The 19,823-nt window shown below is 31.9% G+C and overlaps 2 protein-coding genes across 2 annotated transcripts; one reads left to right on the top strand and one right to left on the bottom strand.

Annotated features, from left to right (window-relative positions):
* Positions 1-3,076: 3,076 nt before the first annotated feature.
* Positions 3,077-6,073, bottom strand: LOC130655285 (lysosomal-associated transmembrane protein 4B-like). Its single transcript, XM_057458020.1, has 7 exons — positions 5,914-6,073; positions 5,491-5,611; positions 5,264-5,343; positions 4,050-4,169; positions 3,872-3,961; positions 3,585-3,707; positions 3,077-3,464 (listed from the first exon to the last, which is right to left on the bottom strand). The coding sequence occupies exons 1-7, from the start codon at positions 6,034-6,036 to the stop codon at positions 3,402-3,404; spliced, it is 720 nt and encodes a 239-aa protein (XP_057314003.1). The 5' UTR covers positions 6,037-6,073; the 3' UTR covers positions 3,077-3,401.
* A 1,231-nt stretch (positions 6,074-7,304) lies between these two features.
* LOC130654653 (serine/threonine-protein kinase Sgk1-like) lies at positions 7,305-19,294 on the top strand. Its single transcript, XM_057457267.1, has 20 exons — positions 7,305-7,460; positions 8,247-8,372; positions 8,911-8,994; positions 12,873-12,945; positions 13,558-13,633; positions 14,150-14,249; positions 14,385-14,431; positions 14,864-14,921; positions 15,018-15,101; positions 15,181-15,243; positions 15,337-15,405; positions 15,527-15,570; positions 15,695-15,763; positions 15,845-15,881; positions 15,973-16,059; positions 16,286-16,489; positions 17,287-17,337; positions 17,426-17,515; positions 17,719-17,776; positions 18,416-19,294. The coding sequence occupies exons 2-20, from the start codon at positions 8,256-8,258 to the stop codon at positions 18,520-18,522; spliced, it is 1,518 nt and encodes a 505-aa protein (XP_057313250.1). The 5' UTR covers positions 7,305-7,460; positions 8,247-8,255; the 3' UTR covers positions 18,523-19,294.
* The last annotated feature ends 529 nt before the right edge of the window (positions 19,295-19,823 follow it).

Raw genomic sequence — 19,823 nt, 5'->3', positions numbered from 1 at the left:
GACTGGCAAGTAAAAGAAGAGCTTTATAATAATTTGAACCAACTGTGGGGACCTTTTACTGTTGGCAGATTTGCCGACAACGACAACAAAAAGATATGTCTGTTTTATTTAAAATTCTATTGTCCCAATACAGAAGGAGTAAATGCGCTAAATTACGATTGGAAAGGCGAAAACAACTACATAGTACCTCCAACAAGACTTGTAGAAAAATTGTTAAAACACATGAAAACTTCAAAATGCAAAGGTGTAATTGTGTTACCTTATTGGCCTTCTGCTTGTTTCTGGCCACTCCTGTTTTCAGAAAACAATCACAGACAGAAAGGTTTTTGGTGAACCAAAAGTATGTGTATCACGGGGAAAAAAAAAGAAGTGTTTCATTGGCAGCGAAAAATTCTTTTCACCAATGCTAACTGTTAATTTGGATTTCAGCAAAAATGCCACAGGGCAAAATGCATCCGCTGGGACCACAGGGTATGAGTACTGGTCCACTGGGACTTTGATTAAGAGCACAATACTACACTCTGAAAGTTCAAGTAGAATCAAATTGTCATAACTTTCTCCCTTTTAGACTTTATCACAAAACACTTGAAAATAAAACATTTGGCTACTGAGTTGCTAACATATATATCATTTTGTAGAGAGGAGAATACCCTGAAGAAATATTAATCGTTGTTCAACCTTTGGGAACACTGGTGTAAGTCTTTTACAGTGTCAGTTACGCCAGCCAAACCAACCACTATTGCGTTGTTTATATTAAGCGGAGTTCAGTCCGGTTGGTCTTTGTCAAAAATCGAAGGTGCTTATTATGCTATAAAGTTTTTTCATCTTCTCGGAGGGTACAAAAACCCATGTGAAAATCCTATTGTTACTGAAATGCTTGGGGCTTCTAAACGAATTCTTTCTACCAAAAAAAATAGAAAACAACCTATTACAATTGAATTAAAGTTATTGCACGCAAAACGTTCGCAGAGTAAAAACATATACAATATGACGACATTAGCAATATGCTTAAATGGCTATACAGGGTTTATGATATTTTCCGAGATAGCCAGTCTTTGACGTTGTGATGTATCAATTTGTGAATCTTACATGAAACTGTTCATAGAAAAATGCAAAACTGACGTTTGCAGAGCAGGAAATTGGATTTTTATTAGTAAGACTGGAAACGAATTATGTCCAGTCCAAAACCTAAAAGTGTACTTAGAACTTACAAAGTTAACGGACGAGACTTCAGAGGAATTTATTTTTAGAGCAGTTACTGTGACAAAATCTAATCCGATTGGAACTCTGAGAAATGGAAAGAGCTTATTATACACAAGAATGAGGGAAATACTCCTAGAAGAGCTGGACAGTATCGGTTTAGAAAAATCAAAGTTTGGCCTACATAGCCTTAGATCCGGTGGTGCAACAGCGGCTGCAAATGGCGGAGTGGCAGACAGGCTATTCAAACAACATAAGCGTTGGAAATCGGAATCAGCCAAAGATGGATACGTCCAAGATAATCTCAACACGTTACTTTCAGTCTAAAAAGCATTAGGTTTTAAAGAAATACGACCAATAACCCCTACTTTTAAGTACAAGCTAAAACGACTCCTCTTCTCAAACAACTTGTTTTTATTCTGTTAAGTCTGGCTACGGAAAAATAAATAAGGTTAATTTCGTTTAAGCAAAGCAAATTAGAAATCAATAGAATTTATTTTCGGTGTAGAACAGGCCTTACAGTAATAACCTCGGTATCACGTTGTCACGTGATTTTAAGCAAAAGGGCGGATTTTCAGAAAATTCAATGACACGTCGATTGGCTTCTAAGTATTCAAGCACCCTCCCACCCACCCTAAAGTTAAGGAGAAAGTTCTGTCTGTCTGTGTGTCCGCGAAAGCCGTGTCCCGTAACGGAAACACGAAATTTTTAAAATGCGCATCAATACCAAATGCGATATATTTCTGTCCACTTTGTTGCAACAGGTTAATTTAAAGGACATGCGACCCCGTGGATTTTTCCACGGGCAACGTCTAGTCTCTATAATAATAGCCGTCGTCTGTCTGTCTCTGCGCGGACCCCCCGCTGAGTTAGAAAATCGTGCTACGGAGACACGAATATCAAATGCGATATATTTTTATCCACTTTGTTGCCACGGGCAAATTTAAAGGACGGGCGAACCCGTGGATTTTTCCACGGGCTAACGACTAGTCTCTTTAATAATAGCCGTATTTTGTCTGTCTGTCCGCGAAAACTGCGTCCTGTTACAAAAACACGAAATGCGATATATAAAGGACGGGCGACCCCGTGGATTTTTCCACGGGTTAACGGCTAGTCTCTATAATAATATCTCTTTAATAATAGTCGTATTTTGTCTGTCTGTCCGCGAAAGCCGCGTCCTGTTACGGAAACACGAAATGCGATATATAAAGGACGGGCGACCCCGTGGATTTTTCCACGGGTAACGACTAGTCTCTTTAATAATAGCCGTATTTTGTCTGTCTGTCCGCGAAAACTGCGTCCTGTTACAAAAACACGAAATGCGATATATAAAGGACGGGCGACCCCGTGGATTTTTCCACGGGTTAACGGCTAGCCTCTTTAATAATAGCCGTATTTTGTCTGTCTGTCCGCGAAAGCCGCGTCCTGTTACGGAAACACGAAATGCGGTATATAAAGGACGGGCGACCCCGTGGATTTTTCCACGGGTTAACGGCTAGTCTATATAATAATGCTCGTATACGTCTGTCTGTCTGTCACGCAAAATGGTGGCTTAGCTGCGCAATAGCGAGAAGCACGCAATGCGGTATAAAAGGGACGGGCGAACCCGTGGATTTTCCACGGGCTAACGACTAGTATGTAATAATTTCATAGTGTGCTTTAACAGTCTTGTGAGAGAAATAATGCTATTGTGGTTTTGCAGAGTATTGTAAAGTTTTGTAGGGTAAATTATATGACGACCTTTTAAGCTAAAGCTAAGACGACAGACATCTACCAGTCTAACATCGTCTCTGCAACTTTAATATTTCCCAAGACTTATCAAGCCCTAATAGCTGAAAAATGAACACACAAGGAAGGGATAGAGAAACGAAAACAGTTTTCCCAATATTTTTTTTATTACAAGTATTAAGTCGTCACCCTCGTTTTCTGTTACAATGTATAAACAAAAGTGTGGAGAAAATAAAATCTTACGAACTCAACTCTAGCGTAAATATGGATGTTGAACAAGTAGATCTATATTTCAGTTGATACTTCGTTGCAGCATTGGCGTATTTGAATTAATAGAGTATTATATATATATAGCAAAATACTACGAGATGCTTTTAACTAAATCTTACATATTACTACTACAATTCACCTGCAAGTGACAAAATACAAAAAACACTGTCATCTCCTTTAAAACGAATCTTTTTCTTGTCTCGTTACTGTGTGTACGCGGGTGGTGGGTTGGCCTTCAATACATCGTCGTAACTTGGAAGAAGATTCTGAAAGAAATATAAAAAGTAAAAATAGTATCGACAGTAACTTATTTAGGCTGATAAACAAATTGCGCATTCAGAAGAATCCACAATGCGTACAGTAGAAAAGGTGTTTAGTGTCCATACCTCAGCATCCATATCCGCAGTATGATAGGCGAAATATGAGGGGTTTGCTTCCAATCTTTCCTGTCGGTCTTCAACTGACTTGCAGTGTTTAAAACAAACCCAGATCACAGTCATCAGGTACAACTAGAACATACGACGTCACAAAAAATTAATCTGTGGAACTCGAAAACTTTCATTCATCCATTTATTCCTTCACACATTTATTCAGGATAATAAATTGATCCATTTTCTTTTGTATAGAAAACATTGGAATCACAGTGAAAAAGAACGATATGTAAGAATCTTACCATAATAGTGAGAACAATAAGCCAAACAGTGATCAATATCATGCGGAATCGAGGAAGGCTCATATTTATAAGTTTGTCATCACCAGTTTGCTAAGGACAGAAAAATGATCATAAAAAATGAATTATGAGTGTAAATTACAGAATAAACTGTATGTGAATAATGCATAAGAGTTCTTACCATTTCCATTATAAATTTTACTCGAGCAGCTTGGTTGACGGTGGTAGCAGCAATCAAAACTGATCGACACATCTCAAACACTTGCCAACAAAAAAAAGGAACGATGAAATTCGATCTTCTCTAAATACGAAAAAATAACAATTAAAAAAAAATTAAAAGCAATGTGAACAACAAAGCCATACAGGCTGGGAATGACTGAAAATTTTTTGCATCTTAAATATTTATAATACATGGTAAAATAAATAAACAAATGTTCACAATACAAAAACAAAACAATAACAACCAAATGCAGAAGCTGCATAAATTATCTCATTTTAAAAAGATGCAACTGCAATACATTCATATAAATGGTGGCACGCCCAATTCTGTTGTTTAATTTTCGCATGAAAAAGCCCAAAGTAGTGCTGCACAGGCGAAGTCGCATGCACTGCATGCCACTTGGCCTGTGTGACACAATAAAACCTTAAGATGTTAACTAAGTTTGCCCAAATTTAGAGCAGCTAAATATAGTGCAACCAGCGTTATTAAAAAAGTAATTTTTAAAAAAAATTATTTTAAACATGTTGCTTCAGGGTATACACGCTTTTTAAAAAAATATCAAAATTCTAACGAAGCTAGTCATCATTCTTACTTCTTATTATTCTAAACAACAATTTTTTTAACCTGAAAGACAAGCCAAAACAAAATTTCTTATAAAAGGTGTGATACATTAGAACCAAATAATTAAAGGGGCAGCGGTGATGGTTATCAAGATGAGTGTTAAAGGTTGTTAACATAAAGCAAAACAAGGAGAACTTGGGCAGGGAAGTATTAAATAAAGTGAATAGTGTACACCTACATGCTTTTTCTTTTATAAGAATTTTGGTTTAAAAAGAATAGGTCTATTGTTTAAAAAAACAGAAAATAAAAAATAATGATAAGCCTGATTAGAATTTTGATATAAATATATTTGATATACAAAAAAGCGTTTATTAGATTTTGAATCAAGAAGAGCCTAGTTGGTTATTGGTGCTGGTTCGAATCCTAGGAAACGGTTTCTAAAATAAAACATGGCAAACAAAACCTTGTTTATAACTTCCGCAGCGGCAATTTGGGACATAGTTAGTTACAAGTTAGAAACCAATACTGTCCTCGCAAGGGAGATAGTAATAAGAACACCTGCCGCTGAACTCTAATTTCCTGGTTCTTACAAAAAAATGATACTAGTTTCTTACCAAAGCAGCTCCATAAATCATCAACACAACAAGAACGAAGATCAATGATGCAATTATCATTCCAACTAGTTTTTGGTCAACTATAGAAAGTAAAGATCAGATGTGTAATGGTATCATGAGAACGAATCTCCATGCCAAAAAACTGTATTTATATACCATGCAGTTCTACAGTTGGATTACCTATAATCAACTAAAGATTATTGTTTAATTAAAAGGCAGCATCTCACCATTATGGCGTTGAGCGATCACTTCATGCATATCAACATAGTACTTCCAATCTTGATCATTCTTTTCCTCTTCCACTAATGCTTTTGATGTTTTTCCAACCATGATTGCGGAATATACAATCTAAAGGAATTGTAAGTACAAATGATAAATTAACTTTAAGGACTTATGGTTAAAGACTTGTGGACTTTAATTGTCCAAGGGCCATAACCTTGACTTAGCTTCATGCTATTAGGTATGGTCTCCCTTCAATAGCATTATATATTTTAATTTTGTTACCCTGACCAATTATTATATTTATTTTCTTTATTTATTATATTTTTATTTAAATTGTATATAACTGCTATTGATAAATAAGTATATATCTATCAATTTTGGTAATAGGATTTATATTCAGAAGTTTATAGTTAAACTTAAATGCATACCAAATACATCAATCCAATTAAAATAGCTCCAATTCTGACATCTAAACAAAAACAGCAAGATGGTGCTCGTCTGTCTTCATTTGAATTTTCAATACGTATTTCTCCATCTTCAGTTGTCTTCATTATGAAATATTATTTAACTACAAAGAAACATTGAATACTTTAAAAGTAGACCACCATTTTGCTCATTTGACCATACACCCAGGCTCAAGTTATATGCAGTAGCAAAACATACAAGAAGTACTATAAAGAAAAAGCTCTTTCACAAGATTTATCATCTGCCTTGCACAATGTTGTGTACATACATATCTATTGTTCTTAAACCAAAATCAAAAAATTACAGCATACTGCAACTCATAAGAACAAGCAAAAAATACCGAGGGAAACTGTAAATCTCTTAAAAGAGGCCTTTACATTTTAGCACTTTTTGTAGGCTTCGTTACTGAAAACAGGGAGTCCAGCTTGCTCCACTTGCTAATACAAAAAAAGACATATTAGGCAGACATAAAATATATTAGGTGATAAAGTCACCCTACCAACTCTCTTTTTTATTGAAGTTTTTAATAAATTATTTAACCCTACTGGACATGATTGCGATGCATTGCTTCTATGCGCGACCTATGTGTTGGTCTACATGGTTAATGTAATTGTAAAATTAAAATAAGGGGGTATTTTAAAGTCACGCCCCACAGCCATTACGAATAGTCCTGAAGAATTTTTTCAAAATATTGCATGAGAAAGCTCTAATTAAACAAGCCACACAAAAGTTTAATACCGCAAAATATGATTAGGTAGCTAACCCGGTCGGTTGGTTATTTTTGTCCGTTACGAAACAGCCATCATGGACCCTGTCTTGCCTTCTTCGCATAAATAGAGGTAGCAGATATTAATGCTTGCATGTACTTTTACCTTGCTGGATCAATATCAATTTATAAGATAAAGCTAGCCCACATTATTAATGCTTTAAGATTGGTGAGAGGCTTCTACACTGTACTCTGTGCACTAAATTTTAATGTGAAAGTAATATACTTTCCTGGCTAGCTATAAAGCTAAAGAGGACGAAAAACAATACAATGAGAGCCGAGGAAAAATTAAACAAATAATAACATGCTAACACTAAAAACTTTATTCTTTATGTCATTTAGTATGGTAAAATACATGACATTATGATTATGACGCCAGACCAGAAACTACTTGCTTTGGCCAAAATATTGTTTTCGTTTTACCCTTCCTGCACTTTAAAATCAGTGGTCAAACTTAAAAATAATTTTTATAAGTTTTCCTAATACATTTATCTCGGTAAGTGTGTTATAAAGAGTGTTTAGGTCGGTGCATTATGGGTAATCGTTGAACTAGACTGGGATTGCTTTAAGTCAAGCCTCTGCACTTTTATCAAGACATTTTAATATGACCTCGTATAAAATAAACATTCCACATCAAACTGAGGCTGATGTTTACCACTTTAACCAAGTGGGGGCAAGAGAAGAATCGGAGTGACCTGAAACCGGGCAAACGCATATGCATTGCTGTTTTTTAAACTAATATCAGTAAGATATTATTTTTAATTATCCTTAATTATATATATAACTTGTTTTTCCTGATATCAGAAAAATGATCTTTTTGTACTTTTGCATAAACCGTATTTTATTGCAGAAATGAGTAATCACCAAAAAGTGTTAAGAAAGTGAAAAGTGCTAGATATTTAGCTAGCTATAATAGCTAGCTACATGTCAGTTTATGTTTATGTGCTGGTAGATTAACTAATTTTTAAAAATGAAATTGTTTACTATTATCCTCAAAATAGAATAACAGGTTGCCAAAAAGCCCCCAATACTTGTATATTTTTTATATCCAGCATAATAACACACGCAATCAATTTGAATGAAATTTGCAGTTTATCTGATAAATCTAAGATTGGTTCGCACTCATTTGCTGTAGTAAAATAAGTGTAAATAAAGGTAATACTAAAAATCTATTTGCTGCGAATGGAATATTACAGTTCATACTAGCGTGGAAAAAAACTACACAAAATAAAGGATATTTATTTCTCCTTTTTTATCAACAACAAATCAACTAAGAATAAGCACAAAATTACCTTTTTAGTAATAATTATGAGTAATAAAGTACTGTTTAATCTTGAAATAACTGACTATTTTGGCTAAATATTCTGTCCCTTGGCCGTTTTCCATGAAATTACCAATAAATTTTTTTTTTACTATGTTAGGTATATTGAAGAGGTGTTCTTTATTTTATTGTTCTTTATGAATGGATATGGTTTTATTTTATAAATATATATATACTCTTTTTATTTACTTTTTATAAATTTACTTTAGCTTTTCAAGATGCCAAAAAGCCCGATTACTACAGCTCCTCCAACCAATAACAATAAAGATTTAGGTCTCAGTGTTCCTGATTCCCAAACTTTGAGCTCTGACACCAAAAACTCGAAGAAATATACTGTAAGTGTTAACCTTAAAGTTTTAGTAATTATGATAATATATCAGAAGGTAAATGTGTATTGTTAGTTTTGTGAAGGTGGCAAAAGTTTGTACTTTTGCCAATAAGATATTATGCGTGCGTACAAAAGCTGATTTCAATAATGTACCATCCTTGCATTTTACATTTAAAGTTTATTAATACTCAAAATACATGAAAAATATTAAGGTCCTATATAAATATTTGTGGCAGATGTTTTCTAGTGAAACTGATACTACTAAATATATTTTGTTTACTTTCAAATTTCAAAACTCAGAACATTTTATATTATTTTACTTTATAAGCTTTTTCTTTTTCTAATTGTATTATTTTACATTTGTATATGCATAAAGTTAAACTGTGAAAATTACTATGGTTAATGTTTTACCAAATAGGTGATATTAACACCAAATGGAAGATTTTGACATTTAAGATGTTTTCATAAAATATTTATGTACTATGAGTAATAAAACTTCTAACAAGGTACCTATTGACCAATTCCAGCCTTAAATTTTATTTTAGGTCTACAAAGTATTGATAAAAACACCAGAAAAGAATTATTTTATATTTAGAAGATATAATGAATTTCATACTCTTTATGATAAGGTATGTATGCTTTTGCATTATTTATGGTGTTTATTATTAGAATAAAGTGTATTCCATGTTATTTCAAGTGCAAAAAGTTAATTAATTTGATTATGTTTTTAATAGTTATCTTTAGTATTTTAATAAATGATGTAAACCCCTATTCAGGGTAAATTTTTGTTTATACTTTATTTGTATAAAGTAGTAAATACATTCTAATTATAACAAGGTTAGGCGATTTGATAAGAAAACTGTTGTTTTATTTGTCTTGCATTCTCATTGTTGTGTATGAAGTGCAGTACACACTTTTTGTAAGAATTCTTTATATAAGAATCATTTGGCTTGATTTTTTTTATGTTTTTATATGCTTATGCTGAATCGTTAGACCTTATTTTAACAACTTAAATAATTTGAATTTTTCATTTCTAATATATTTTTCAATATTATAGTAATGCTTCTTTTATCAAATATCAATCAGCCTCCTTAATGCCATTTCCTTTAAGACATAAAATGTAGTTTTTCTAAGAATCAAAAACCATGATTCTTATAAAAAAGTCTATGCATAGTGTAGAAACAATATGTGAACAACACATAAAGGGTTTAAAATAAATATTAAAATTGATCTGTAAAAAAATTTCCATAAAAAGTTTAAGTTAAACAACGTTCAGGCTCCATACGATCACGTTTTAATGTAGCGAAACAAACTTTTGATATTATTTTTTGATAAAGATGTGTGATGTGATATATTTTTAAAATTTAAGTTTTGATCTGCAATTTTATATTTAGTAGCTAATTCTGATATGCGAAAAAAAGAAATGACTTGTGAATCACAACTTTTAATGTTGTTATGTCTCACTCTCTTAGCAGTGTGTAAGCTGCCATTTGCTTAGTGAAAAGAAAAGAAATTTTGCATGTTTAGGAATTTTTGTCAATGTTCTGTAAAATTTCACACCTTTTTCTTATATGTAATATACATCTATTTCACTGTATTTCAACAAAAGCTTTTTGTGCTGTTAAAATATTACTGTTGACTTTTCCCCTAAAGAATAAATCCTGAGGGATAAGTATATATATGCCTGAAAGTAGTATGAATAATGTGTATTCACATAGTGTCAGTAAAAATTGTTTTGTACAGTTTTTTTGTAATTAATACCTTTCCTTTCTGGCATTAAATTGTAATTGACATTGTTAATTTTGTTGTCTTTTATGATGCACTTCCCTTGCTCAAATTGTTTCTCACTGGTAAACACAAGATGCATATTAACTTTTTCCATTGTAGTAAACATCTGTATATGTGATCAACCTCTCAAATATGAAGTTTTAGCCACAGGACATTTGAAGAAAACTTTTAAAATCAATTAATTTTTTCACCTTTCTTTTTTGAAAATAATTGACATGTAAAGAAGATTGTTGGGCATAATTTTTTCCATGATAATGTAAATATGTGCATATGCCGCCATGTGGCACATTTTACAATAATTTAAATTTTACACAAATTCTTATTATATTCCATCTCAAAATGTCATAGTGTAATATGAACACCGCTGTACACACATTTTGTCATTGACTTCTCTTTGAAAAACCTTCCTCAATGATCATGATATAATTTGAAATAAATTTGTTTTTTCAAATTTTAAATTCAATTAATTTTCTAATTTTGCTTTAAAATTATATAAAATACAAAAATTTGATTAAAAGATCATCCTATCACAATCGAACTTTTTTTATTATTTTAATCTTACTAATAATCTATACATTTATATTTTTCAAACATTGAAGTAATCTACTCCTTGTGATAGACAAGTTTGTGCAAGTATTTGACAACTTATTGTCAAGAACTTTAAAGAGTTCATAAATACAATGGGAAAAAGTTACAAACTCTGTATTAAAAAATTGTCTAAATATTTGGGAAAAAGTAATGCCATTTACAAAATTATACAATCTTTAACAATAAAATCAAACAAAAAAAATGGAAAGTCTTACAGTTAACTATTTTCATTTAATGGAAAGAAACAGTTTTTTGGACTGAAGTTAAAGGCAACCCAAGGTGTAAAATGATGTTGGATTTATATTATAGAGCCTAAAAAGTTGCTTAACAAGTCTTTGTTAAATCTTTTAAAAAGCTCTTGTCAATTTCAAGATATTCACATTTAAAGAATTTCAAATTTAATTATACTGCATAAATTATGATCTCATATTAGGGCCAGAATTTATTATTAAGAGTCTATAATTATACTTTTTAGTACAGGTAAAAAACATAATTACAAATTTGTGCATCCTGTGTTGGTTTTATAAAAGACAATAACATTCGTTCCTTTCACTGTTTGTGGAATAGTCTTTCTAAAAAAATTGGATGTAATCTACATAATTTTTATAGCTTTTTCTTTTTTTCAAGAGGCAAACTATAAGCAATGACAAAGTGTACTCCTCAATTTCGGTGTTGTTGCACCACAGTATATAACTCCTGATTTATGGAATTTATTGTATTTCAGAATGCTTTATTTTTGTTTTGTATGTTTTATTGTGCTTAAAATAAAAATAACTCAATAATGTGACATTTTAACAATATATTTCAGCTGCATGTGGAAAATTGCTTCTGTGTGATGCATTGCATCTGTAAAAACCCGCTTCTTGCATGCAGAAATCACATCACATTGCTTACATTATAGTAACTTAAATAATACTCAAAATTTAATCCTTCTCCCCTGGTACTTAGTGTATTATTGGATTTAGCCTGATTTGACTTAGCATTGTTAAAAAGTACTTTACAACTTGATATCTTTTTATTGGTTAAAAGAGTAAAATAATGTGATGCAATATTAAATTACTAGTCGATAAGGCCCGTGGAGAAATCCACTTAGGCAGAAGGATGATGGAAAAAATAGGTTATTTTAGATGACGTCAGCAGTGCATATACAAAAAAAAATTGCCGAAATTTAGTTTGTTTCCTGTAATGTGCAGAGATTAAAACGCTGATGAGAAAAATATATATTATCATGTGCTATTGACGAACGGTTAAGAAGATATAAAGGTTTAAAAATTTTGCTGACGTCAGCAAAGACTTGTTAAAACCTTAAAAATCCTTTTTAGGAATTTGTATACCTGTTGCCTTCATCGTATAGATCTTGAAACGCTGATCAAGAAAGTGTATAGGATCATGTACTTTTGATAAACGGTTGCAGAGATATTAGGGTTTGAAGGTTTTTTGACGACGTCATCAACCCGTCCATTCCAAAACGGATTCGGGGACCCAGGTTTGGGAAACTTACCCAAATTGGTCCTACGTGGTCCCTAGTTACCCATGCGGTGAAAAATCATTGACGTCACCACCTCGTTTCCAAGTTATTTGGCCTCGAAGTTTTAAGTGCACTGTAACAGCTTCATTAATTTAATATAGGATATTCACATTAAAGTAGTGTTATTGACGTCGCGCGGTAACGTCAAAAAATTTAACATATTAGACATGCATTTTTCGGTTACTTCAAAGAAAATTTTGTTAAGATCAAAGGAAAATGAACATATCCACTTTGCCTGTTACAGACACACAGAACTGGCATATTATTATATAGATTACAATTAAATGATGCAGTAAAATGTAAGGTCAGGGGTAACAAATTGTTTTTTTCCTATTTGTGTGCATCCATACATATATTTTTATTAATTGTATGTGTGTTGATGGCAATGCATGTATGAAACTGTGTATGTCATTTAATATTTTTTATTGAAATCATATATTCTTTGTTGAACAAGAAGCAATGTTTTGGTTGAGAATTTTAAAAAATGATGCGTAAATTAGGGTTGTTATTTTATAAAACAATCTAAAAAGCTCTGCACAATCTGAGTTCTTATTTTCTTATTTTTTGTTTTTTTTTACTTTTTATTTCATGTTCTTATTTTAGTTAAAAAAGGTTTATCCAGAACTTCATTTGAAGCTTCCTGGAAAGAAATTATTTGGAAACAACTTTGATCCTGGTAAGAATGTGGCATAGTGCGTATAAATTTCGTGTTGACATGTACTGATGCAGAGAATATTGGAATAGGTTTTTGGAACAGTTAAGAACATTTCAATCAAAGTCAAATGCTAAAACCAAAAAACCTTTCATAAAAATCTTACCAATTAGATTTTTTTGAAATTTATTGAGAGCAAAAAGTAATTAATTCTGGAGAGAATTTAATTTAGCAGATGTTGAAAAAGTTTAATTTTGACAGGAATTTAATTTCCCAGATTCTTGTGAAAACCGGTAAATCTGTCAAATTTTCTTTCTGTCAAAATCTTTTTTAGAAAAAAACATATATACTTTGCTATAATTTATTTGTGTAATGTGGGAAATAGCTTTCCTATCATAAGTAATAGCTGTTTGAGGTACCCTAATGTTCACCTTAATCTTTGTGTGTAGAAAAGTTATTTGTTATTAATGACTTCCTTAATAGGGAAATGTAATTTTCCTTCTAGGAGGCTGTCATTTTTCCAAAAAAAAACTAAAAAAACAATGTGCTTCGCAACTTCGCAAAAAAAATCTGGTTAAATATACTTAGATCAATAAAAACTATTTATATTAGGAAATATTTTACTTTTTATTTTAGAGTTTATTAAGATGAGAAGAGAAGGATTGAATGACTTTGTGTTCAAAATTTTAAGCATTGCAAGTATATCGATGAAGTAAGTTTTTTTTTACTTTCATACACGCTGGTTTGGTAGTTCATGACATGTACAGAACTCAGAACTGAAAATCCAGGTTATAACAATCTTCTGAAAGCTAACTCCCTTGGTGCATTCAGCATATTTTAAAGAGTGAATGTGCACCGAACAAATCAAATCTATTAAAAATATCTGCCATCTTGTCCTTGTCACTCGAACAAATCATAAACAAAAAATCTCATGTCTGTAATTTTTGCCACTTATATTTACATTCCCAATTAAAAAAACCTCTTTTGCTGGTAGAAAAGAGCTGTCAAACTTATTTTTGTTCAATTACTACTCTATTGTATTGACCACTGTTATTTGTGGTTTATATGAATTTGATTTTACGTGCAATTATTCTGTCTTACCTGTTAACAAAATATCAATTAAATGTTGGTACCAAAATCTAAATTAGAGACTGAACATGTTTTGTTTTTTAACTGTAAAAAATGTTAATGATTTGCAACATTTTTTTTTTATTATTATTTTTCAAAGTGCTGATGTTCGAGAATTTTTGCAACTGGATAATCCACGAAATGCATCCATAACCAATGATGAAGATCCAGAGGATACTGAGCCCAGTGTTGACTCTGTTGTATGTTTTTTTTTTAATTTTAAAATGTTTTCCCTTTGAAACATGTGCTGTAAAACATTCTCTTTCAAACGTGCTTTAATGTGAAATCATTGTGTATTAAGCATTTTTGAGCAAATAAAGGTGGTTCATGTTTAGACTACAGAATTGGAAAAAGTTGATTTGGGACAATCTGAATCTACAAAGTAAGTCTATTGAAGTTTGTACTTGTGAATGATAGATGTTTCAGACCAATGTTTACATAGTTGATCTCGTATACTGGCTAAGTAAAAGCAATCGAGTTTTTCAGTGGTATTGCAAGTTAGGTGAAGAATATAAATCGTTATATTTCTAACTGAATAGCTTAAGCTGACTAAATTTTTCATGTTAAGAAGAAAAATTAAAGAAATTCTAATGCTTTTCTCATTTTAAAATTATTTATTCCAAAATAATATTTTTTCTTGCCTTAATCTGATTTTAATCTTACGTAAATATTAGAAGATAACCAAGATATAATCTGTTTACAAAGAAATTATATGTATCAAATATTAAAAAAATACAAAAACATGTATGACTCATCAATATATTGGGTATTACTTTTAGAGTTTAATTGTCTCAATACCTGGTTTTTATTTTAGGGCTAAACCCAGTGATTTTGTGTTCTTAAAAGTTATTGGAAAAGGTAGTTTTGGAAAGGTATTCCTTTTGTATTATTATCATAGAAAAATTTGTTTACAAGTCTTGGCCTTATAATATTTTTTTAGTGTAAAACACATGTATTCCATTTCTTAGGTTCTTCTAGCAAAACACAAAGTGGAAGATAAGTTCTATGCAATTAAAGTTCTACATAAGGCTGCTATTCGCAAGAGAAATGAGGTATGCAGCTGTTCTAGCATTAAATTCGAATAAACTCCTATTTATAACATAGTAATGCAAAATTATCTTCATATTTCAGGCGAGACATATTATGGCGGAACGTAATGTGTTGTTACAGAATGTGAAACATCCTTTCCTTGTTGTAAGTGAAAGTCATTCATAATATGTTTACTCTCTGTGTCTCCTCTATTTAATCGTTTAATTTTTATACTCTACATATTTACATTCATTTTAGGGATTGCATTATTCTTTCCAAACATCAGACAAATTGTATTTTGTTTTGGATTATGTTAATGGCGGTGAGGTATGTCTATTTTCGTCCAATCTATTTTTAGTTTGATCAACTTTAAGTCTGAATTATTTTGGTCTGATCTGTTTTCGGCTGAACTTCGTCAATCCTGCTTCATCTTTATTTTTTTATTCAGTTGTTTTTCCACCTGCAAAGAGAAAGATACTTTCCTGAGCATAGGTAAGAATAAAAATTCAAATTTGAAAAAAGCTTCAGCATAAAACGTGGGCAGCAAGTATTTTTATTGATGAAATTATAAACAAAGTAAAAATAAAAACGTTACCTTGTTTTATTTTTGTGTTAGAGCGCGTTTTTATGCTGCAGAAATTGGTTCAGCCATTGGTTATCTCCATCAGCTTGGAATAATATACAGGTATTTGGTTGGGTGTTATTTTGCTTCTTAAAAGCCAAACTAGAGCATGATTTGTAACTAGTAACTTTCCCCTTTTTCTAGAGATTTGAAACCTGAAAATATTCTTTTGGATTCAAAGGTGAGTACTAGTGGCTATTTGATACAACAAAGTTAAGAAGGAAGGTGATTATTAGTTATCTATTTTTTTTAAAAAATGTTCTTGCACGCAGGGACATGTTGTACTGACTGATTTTGGATTATGTAAAGAAGGAATTGAACCAAAGGGAACAACATCAACATTTTGTGGTACTCCCGAGGTAAGTTTAATGCCTTTAACATGTGCTCATTTACTTTTTTAAGTTCTCTAGCCTTGTGGCTACGGTGCAATGTTTTTGTACACATACCTAATAATATAGCCAAGAGGCTTTGTGTTTTGCGAAAATTTGTTTTTTCTTTTTGTGAGACTGTGTATATTGGTTTAAAAGCCCGATACTTGAGCCCTGAGATACTACAATAGATGACAACCGAGAAATTTTTTTCCAGTACCTTGCTCCAGAAGTACTACGTAAACAATCGTATGACAAGTCTGTTGATTGGTGGTGTTTGGGTGCTGTCACCTATGAGATGATGTACGGCCTCCCACCGTTCTATTCACGTGACACAGCAGAGATGTATGATAACATTCTACACAAACCTCTACGTTTAAGAACCAATATTTCTCAAAGCGCAAGACATTTACTAGAACAGGTATGAGCAATTTTTCTAGATATTTATTTAGGAAGAATATCTGCCAGACCATGGAATACTAGATTGAAATTGGAAAAAAAAGTTGTAACTCGTTATGTTTTTTCAGCCTGTTTTTCTAAAAAAAATTGATTTTTTGCCTTTTTAAAAGGATTTTACTTGTATCTCTGTTTAATATCCCTAAAATATGGCGAAAATTTAGGCAAAAGCTGTTAAGAAACAAAACAAAAAACCTTAAAACGCTCGAATTTGTTTTAAAAATTGGCAAATGTCTTCCACAAACATTAAGCGCAGTCTGTCTTTAATCTATTTTTCTTGTGGTCTACAGTTACAATTAAGAACCGACAAATAACGAAATAATAAATAATTTTTTTAACAAACTTTTAGCATCCAAATATTGGTCTAAATGACTGATTTTCGTGAAGTATAATCCACAAAGAACAAATTCAGTTCCCTACCTTGCAACCGTTTCCACTAAAAACACCTGAGCAAGTGAACAAGCTCAAATTTGGTGAAAAACTTACGCAGGTGGAAAAAATTCGGCAAATTTTTGCATTTCACGAACATGAACATTCGCGAATTGATAGTCATAAAGTATTTTGTTAAAGTTTTAAGAAATGAACTTCAAGGCGTATTATTTTATTATCAAAGCATAAAATTGAAATTGAGGTTCTTAGTCGAATTCTTTTTTCGCGTTGATAAACTTTCGCAGATCGATCCTTTTGGAAAATTTCGCGAATTTGATCAATGTTCGCGAAAGTTTCTACACTTAAAAAGCTGTATCAATTTTCTTTCTGTAGTTATTGCAAAAAGATAGAAGTAAAAGGTTAGGAAATTCAGAGACAGATTTTGTAAGTGCCATTTTTTTATTGTTAGCAGTATGACGCTTTTTTATTTATATTTTAAGTCGAATTCATTGTTTATATAATTTTCTTCCAGAGTGACATCAAAACACATCCATTCTTTCGTACAATTAATTTCCAAGATCTATATGACAAGAAAATTGACCCACCGTATAACCCGAATGTCGTAAGTAGCTCTTTTTGTTTCCTTCGTTTGTTGCATAAACATTAGCAACTTTTGGTCAAATTCGTAAAAGCTTTTACCATAAAAGTCCTACCTCTCAGAAACAGACGAAGAAAAAAAATTCTTAACACATAATTGACAGCATTTAAACTTTTCAGGAAAAAACTGTTCCGCCTTTGATAAAAATAGCATTATTTCTATTTTAGAGTGGACAACTAGACTTGAAGCATTTTGATCCCGAATTTGTGCGGGAACCAGTACCAGGTATTAAACGTGATAAACAATAAATGTATTAAAGCTTTCTTATCAATTCCCCAGTCCTATATATACTGGTCCTCAGTTTATCACCCGTCGTGCATGTCCTCGGCATCGCTATTTCGTGCATTTTTTACACATAGTAGCGAGTCGGCTATTATTTTGAACGAAAAAAATATGGTTGATACGGCAAAATAAACACAAGCAGATAATAGTTTAATATTTCTAAGAGTGAGGTGACAAAAGAAATTGTTAGCGTAGGGTGACTAAACAATATTATTTTCTAACTAGTCGTTAGCCCGTGGAAAAATCCACGGGTGCGCTCGTCCTTTTTATACTTGCGCAGCTAAGCTACCATTTTGCGTGAGAGACGGACAGACGTATACGGGTATTATAATATAGATTAGTAGTATTAGTTATGTTGCTCAGTCATTTTGCTCAGTCATTTTGAGTGAATTGTGAACACGCAGTTTTAAAGTGTACGGTTCAAGAACCAATTTACATGTGAGCGCTTTCATGCCTTGCACGTCCTTTAAAAACTTAAAAACACGTAGCCTGCCTTGGTCAAACATACGAGAATAAATTCAAACATCATTGCCCTGAATTCTTGTTTATTATTATTTCTGCTATATCATAATTTAACTTTAGCTTCGGTAACGAAAGCAAATGAAAATCAGATGGTTTCAGCTAGCGTGGATGATCCAGATGACGCCTTTGTTGGCTTTACGTACGTGCCGCCCTCTGATTTAGATTAGATAAGTTTATTTTGTGATGATTATATAGTGGATAATTTACCCCCATTTTGAATTTGAATTCACAATCGTCACATCATTTGCAGAAAATTCTAAATTTTTTCACTTTGTCTTTTAATTCTTACTCTCCGTCGCACCTATTTTCTCTCCCTTCTTCGCACCTGTTCTAAAATTTATTGAATATTTAAAAAATGGTTAGCGTGACAGTAAAACTGCTGTTGTATTCATATATTATTATCATAATTATTATCCGTATTAATTTGTATCGCTGTAGTATCGTTGCTATAAATATTATTGATAGCAGGAGATGAGAATCTAGAGAAACCGACTGATTAAAAATACAAGGGTGTGTCCTTCTCATCTTCTGTTCTCTAGAGGTGAATAATTTAAATTGTGTTTATATACATAAGAATTTTTTGATCTGTTACGTGGCATGAAATATGTCAACATGATTATATAATATAATGTCTTGATAAAAAGTTTAAGATAAATCACATTATATTCGTATTCCGGGAGTCTGGTGACCATATATATATTTTGTTTTTTTACTTTCAATTTAATACTCAATTTCATCTTTTTAAATATTGGTTATTAGTCTCTCCTTGTACCTCGTCAATTAAAAACAACCTGATCCCCAGTTCCCTTCTGTCGTGACCTGACTGATAGTAATTCTTTTTGTTTTTAAAACATTGCACGACTACAGGTGGAAAAGCGTGAAATTATCGATTAGATTGAGTTTTTTTAGCCTTTTTGTTATTGATGGAAGAATGTTAAATAATTTATCACTTGTTTTTCGTCTCTACAAAATCAAATTATTCATCTAAATTATACGAAAAGTTTCGCTCTACTGTATGTAAGAGCAAACTAACTTTGCTTGGAAAGACTTTCTTCTCTAAGAAAAAAGGCAGGTGCAAGAAAATGCGTTCTGCGTGGTTTCCGTTTTAAGTATTTTCTAGAGAATTTGTGCTTTCTATGAAAAACCTGCACAATAGTTTAGTTTGGGTAAAAAAATTTTGAAAATTTGTTTCCTGAAATAAGAAAATTTAATTAAAGATTCAAATAGCCTGAGATTTGCTATCAAAATATGTCTTCGTTGTTAAATTTGCCTTGCTCAACCTGCTTGTTTATTTTCAAATTCGAACCTCGTGTTTCTTGTCGACTTTAGAAGTCGAATTGTCAATTCTTCCCAACTTCGTCCTCAGGACTATTTGCTTCTTAACGGCGCTGCGCTTTCTGATAGTTCTAGATAAAAGGTGCTGGGGTCGAGCTTACAGTCATATATTTGAAAAATCATTTAAAAATCC

This window comes from Hydractinia symbiolongicarpus, chromosome 8 (assembly GCF_029227915.1).
Source record: "Hydractinia symbiolongicarpus strain clone_291-10 chromosome 8, HSymV2.1, whole genome shotgun sequence".
Classification (NCBI taxonomy): Eukaryota; Metazoa; Cnidaria; class Hydrozoa; order Anthoathecata; family Hydractiniidae; genus Hydractinia; species Hydractinia symbiolongicarpus.
This window is presented reverse-complemented; position numbering and strand designations above follow the sequence as displayed.